The sequence below is a fragment of the Anarhichas minor genome, unplaced genomic scaffold (genome assembly GCF_050575085.1).
Source record: "Anarhichas minor isolate MPS153535 unplaced genomic scaffold, ASM5057508v1 ptg000047l, whole genome shotgun sequence".
NCBI lineage: Eukaryota > Metazoa > Chordata > Actinopteri > Perciformes > Anarhichadidae > Anarhichas > Anarhichas minor.
This window is the reverse complement of record NW_027466493.1, coordinates 400001-405000: the sequence shown is the minus strand read 5'-3', so window position 1 is coordinate 405000 and position 5000 is coordinate 400001. Positions and strand designations below refer to the sequence as shown.

The window sequence follows — 5000 nt, the reverse complement described above, 5'->3', positions numbered from 1 at the left end:
ATACTGAAAACAAAGAGTCCAACGTTCGTCTGTTAGACTTCCGGAACACAAATCTTCTGTTGAGAACGCTGTGATCTCCCAGCAGAACATGAAGGAGACTCGTGACGATAAAATGTTAAATAATCCATCAAAAGAAATCACTGAGCTCCAGGTGTTTGAGGTCATTCAACGATATCGAGACTTTGGTTTTGTTAAATTGTTAAATCCACCGTTTGATTTTAAAAAATACAAAGAAGCTTCAAACTTCAACCGTTTTTCTTCTGACGCAAATCAAAAGATTCCTTCGCTGTTCTTCATCATTAAATCTCATGAAATCCTTTTTTAGTGTTTTTGAAAATGTAAAAAAAATAAAAGAATTGGTTCCATATTTCCTGAAAGTGTTTTGGAAGTTTGAGGTTTGTGTCACAGATCCTGTTTGGTCCAGAACTGTGAAGCTCCTGGAGTTTATTATTATTATTAAAAACACTGTGAAGTAAAGTTTTTCGTGAGAATAAAAGTCACAATATTCAAGATAAAGTTGTAATTTTGCAACAAAGGGTCGTGATGTTTCAAATATTAACTAAACTTTCAAAAACATATATTTTTTCAACCATGAAGACGTAATTTAATTAGAAAAGGTCGTATTCAAGAATATGTGGTAAAGACTGAACTCTTTCTTAAAAATACTTCAACTGGTTGTTTTGTGAAATTATAGTTTGATTCCTAGTTTGATTTCCTTTTCAAAATGATGTTTGTATTAATTAAGACTTGTTTCTATTTTGACTTCATTCTTAGAATCCGTGTTTACTTCCTGTAACAGTGGCTTTAATAATGTAACGAGTTATTTCAGGTGTTTCTAAAGAGATGGATTAAAGAAAGCACGACGTAGTTCTGATCAGCTATCACAGCTGCTATCACAGCTGCTATCACAGCTGGTTGGACTTCCTCTTCTGGAAAAAAAATGTATCTTGTTTCCAAATCGTCGTCGTTTTCCTAAATTCTTTCTTCAGGTCGTCTGTGATCTTGTAGAGATGAGAGCTTGTTCGTCAGTGTTTTAGTTCATGAGACGAGAACTTCCTGTTGATGGAGGTCAGAAACACCATCAGGTCTGATGAAAGGTCTCCAGGATCTGGAGTTCCACGTTAGCACGTTAGCCGTGTAGCGTGGTAGCGGCGGCCGTCCGTCTCCCCAGCACGCTGTCGTAGAAGCAGTCCTCGTTGATCATGGAGGTCATGCTCTGAACACTGAAGTCTCTCTCCAAGAGGTCCAGCGCTTCTCCTCCGGGACTTCGTCTCAGACTGGAGCTCCGCCTCTTCTCCTGGTTCCTCCGGTCGCCTGCTCCTCGCTGCTGCGCCTCCTCTTCCTTGTCCACCTCCTCCTCGGTGAAGTTCAGCCTCTGCAGCTGAGCCTCCAGCTCTCCGGTGAGGGAGCAGAGTCTGGTCCTCTTCACCAGGGGGTCGGAGGCGGCTCGGCTGGGCAGCAGAGGCTCGGAGCAGGTCTCCTCTCGGAGGTCCTCCGCACGACGAGGAGTCGTCCTCCTCGGCTGCTGCCTCCTCCTCCAGGAGCTGCTCCTCTCGGCCGTGGTCCTGGTCCTCCTCAGGGAGCCGGCGGGCGCTCGGTCTCTGAGGAGGCAGCGCAGAGCTCTGAGAACGCTGGCCTTCGTCTCCAAACCGCTGAAACACAAACACTTGTTTTCATTATCGATTATAAAAACGTCTTCAAATGTCTTTGTTTGTCCAAAACTAAAATATTTTCTATTTGAATAACGGAAAACAAAGAAGCAGCAAATTATCACATAAAAAACAGATGAAAGACTAATCAATCAATTGACTAATCAATTAATCAACTAATCAATCGACTAATCAATCGACTAATCAATCGACTAATCAATCGACTAATCAATCGACTAATCAATCGACTAATCAATCGATCGACTAATCAATCGACTAATCAATCAATCGACTAATCAATCGACTAATCAATCGACTAATCAATCGACTAATCAATCAATCCACTAATCAATCAATCCACTAATCAATCCACTAATCAATTAATCGACTAATCTAAACTACACCTGAACCTAACTCCAACCTTAAAAACCACCAGGTCTTAAACCTCACTCAGTATTTAAAGTAGAGGACAACATGTCCCGACTTTTAAATAGTCCCCACAAAGTTAGAAGTACAAGAACACACACACACACAGAAAATGATTTCACTACAATGAGACGTTAAATCTTCGATCATTAATAAAAATCACGAGTAGCTGTGATGACATGAAGCTCATTTTACCATCTAATCACTAGAAAACTCTAAAATGATTCTGCTGGCTCTGATCAAGCGGATCCATAATTTCCATCACTTCTACCTGCTGCAGAGTTGAAACACCGTCTCCGGTCGTCCTTCCGTCTCCGACCGGCTGTGAACCAGCTCCCACACACACTGGTCCTCTGAGCCTGAAAAACAACACAAGGCGCAGATACGTCTGTGAATGCAGCACAGCGCCACCCGCTGGACGCCACTCAGGTGGGACTCTTGTGATTGGTCACTGACCTGTGATGTTGGCCGGTCTGACCTGAACCGCCGACACTGGGATTAACCAGCGGAACCTGAAGGGGTCCGGGTCGGCTGAGCGGGAGGCGGTCTGTCCAACACATAAACAGACGTTAGAGAAAAACTGAATACATATTAAAATGTAAAATAATGCATCAGACAGAGAGCTTTACTGCTCTTTTTGAGGTCATTCGATGATATTGAAACCTCCGGTTCTGGTTTAATCCACTGTGTGATTTCAAAAATACAAAGAAGCTTCAAAAGATTCCTTTGTTGTTCTTCCATCATTAAATCTCTTTAAATCCTTTTTGGTATTCCTGAAAAAGTTTTTAAACGGACAGAACATGAACGTGAAGCCTGAATTTTACTGTTCAGCGGACGAATCTGAGTGTCCTTGAACGCACCATGAGGGGCTTCTGTTACTGCCCCTGGTTGCACCTCGTAATGTCCAGGTGATGTCCTCACTCTGATCAAAGCTGCAGCCTTTTGGTTAATAACGCAATCATAACATGATTTAAACGTGCAAATAACGTTGACTTTGTAAGTTGATTTCTACAGAAATGAGGTGCGGAGGTTTATAACTTGTAGAGGATCCTCAATAAGGAAAAAACCACACATGGAAACCTTCTCTTAAAGACTCACCATCCTCTTCTTCAGCTTGCTGCTCTCTCTGTAAACCAGGATGACGGCCCGTTTGAACACTGAGGACACAAACAAGATGAAATGAGACTCATTACGTCTCTACTCGTCTCATGGCGGACGATCAGAATCGGGACCCACCGAACAGAGTGAGCTCCGGTTCTTTCCTCAGCCGGCCCAGACTGGGCAGCGGGTTCAACCAGACCACCGACGAGTGGACCAGAAACTCCCCCATGGAGATCTCCGTCACCTGCAGGAGGTAAAGCACTGACTGTAGGAAGTCCACCACAAACACAGTGGGGCGTCGTCAGGGTGTGGTGAGGTGTGTGTACCTGTCTGTGAGGTGAACTGTGAGGTGTGTGTACCTGTCTGTGAGGTGAACTGTGAGGTGTGTGTACCTGTCTGTGAGGTGAACTGGGTGAGGTGTGTGTACCTGTCTGTGAGGTGAACTGGGTGAGGTGTGTGTACCTGTCTGTGAGGTGAACTGGGTGAGGTGTGTGTACCTGTCTGTGAGGTGAACTGTGAGGTGTGTGTACCTGTCTGTGAGGTGAACTGGGTGAGGTGTGTGTACCTGTCTGTGAGGTGAACTGGGTGAGGTGTGTGTACCTGTCTGTGAGGTGAACTGGGTGAGGTGTGTGTACCTGTCTGTGAGGTGAACTGGGTGAGGTGTGTGTACCTGTCTGTGAGGTGTGTGTACCTGTCTGTGAGGTGAACTGTGAGGTGTGTGTACCTGTCTGTGAGGTGAACTGGGTGAGGTGTGTGTACCTGTCTGTGAGGTGAACTGGGTGAGGTGTGTGTACCTGTCTGTGAGGTGAACTGGGTGAGGTGTGTGTACCTGTCTGTGAGGTGAACTGTGAGGTGTGTGTACCTGTCTGTGAGGTGTGTGTACCTGTCTGTGAGGTGAACTGTGAGGTGTGTGTACCTGTCTGTGAGGTGAACTGTGAGGTGTGTGTACCTGTCTGTGAGGTGAACTGTGCTCTGCAGCCAGCTGGTCGAACACGGAGCCGTAATCCTCGTAGATCTTCTGCATCTCGTTGATGTGAGTCGCCACCTTCTCCATCGCTCTCAGCGCCTCTGAGTGGACAACAGGAGAATTACAGTCAATGACAGAGACCTCTACAGTGATCACTGCAGCTACCTGTCAGGTGTGTGTCGTGTACAGTCAGGTGTGTGTGTGTGTACCTGTCAGGTGTGTGTCGTGTACAGTCAGGTGTGTGTGTACCTGTCAGGTGTGTATGTTCGGGGCTCTCGGGGTCGGTCAGAGACACCAGCTCTCTCAGCAGCAGCGGATACTTCAGGACTCTCTGAACAGGTTTGATCAGGTACGACTCCAGAGACGACGAGTGCTGATTGGTCGGATTCCTGGTCTCCAAGAAGTACTTGAAGGCTCCGTCTGTCTTGGCTGTGAAATCGGATACTTTTGTTCATCGTTCTTTGAATAAATCATGGAAGGGTTTGTGTGACGGAGGAAGCTCACCTCTCTCCAGGACCTTCTGGACCTTGATGTGGTTTGCACAGAAGCCGCTGTAGTGCTTGAAGTGGTCGGCGTAGTAGAGGAAAGATCCTCCCAACGAGAAGAGGAGATGCTTCAAGCGAGGAGAGAGAAAGGTTTTTTTTAAATGATGAATTCATTTAAATCTACTGAAACACCCGAAGAACCGTCTGCTGAGTGTTTACCTTGAACTGCTCAGGTGTCTCCAGGTGGCTGAAGTTGGGACAGGAGGAGATTCTCTCCTCCAGCGTCTGAAGGAAAACTCTCTGGAAGTCCAACATCTCCGGCAAGCTGCCAAACAACGCCTCCATCTGAGGGAGAGACGCTGCGGTCATAGA

At 46.0% G+C, this 5000-nt stretch overlaps 1 protein-coding gene across 1 annotated transcript in view; it reads right to left on the bottom strand.

Annotated features, from left to right (window-relative positions):
* Window positions 1–1129: 1129 nt before the first annotated feature.
* Window positions 1130–5000, bottom strand: part of LOC142971564 (rho guanine nucleotide exchange factor TIAM2-like) — an 18694-nt gene continuing 14823 nt past the window's right edge. The window contains 10 exon segments of the mRNA XM_076112132.1: window positions 1130–1297; window positions 1352–1652; window positions 2347–2434; window positions 2532–2622; window positions 3174–3232; window positions 3312–3420; window positions 4126–4244; window positions 4393–4572; window positions 4648–4756; window positions 4848–4973. Of these exon segments, the coding sequence (XP_075968247.1) occupies window positions 1130–1297; window positions 1352–1652; window positions 2347–2434; window positions 2532–2622; window positions 3174–3232; window positions 3312–3420; window positions 4126–4244; window positions 4393–4572; window positions 4648–4756; window positions 4848–4973 (1350 nt within the window).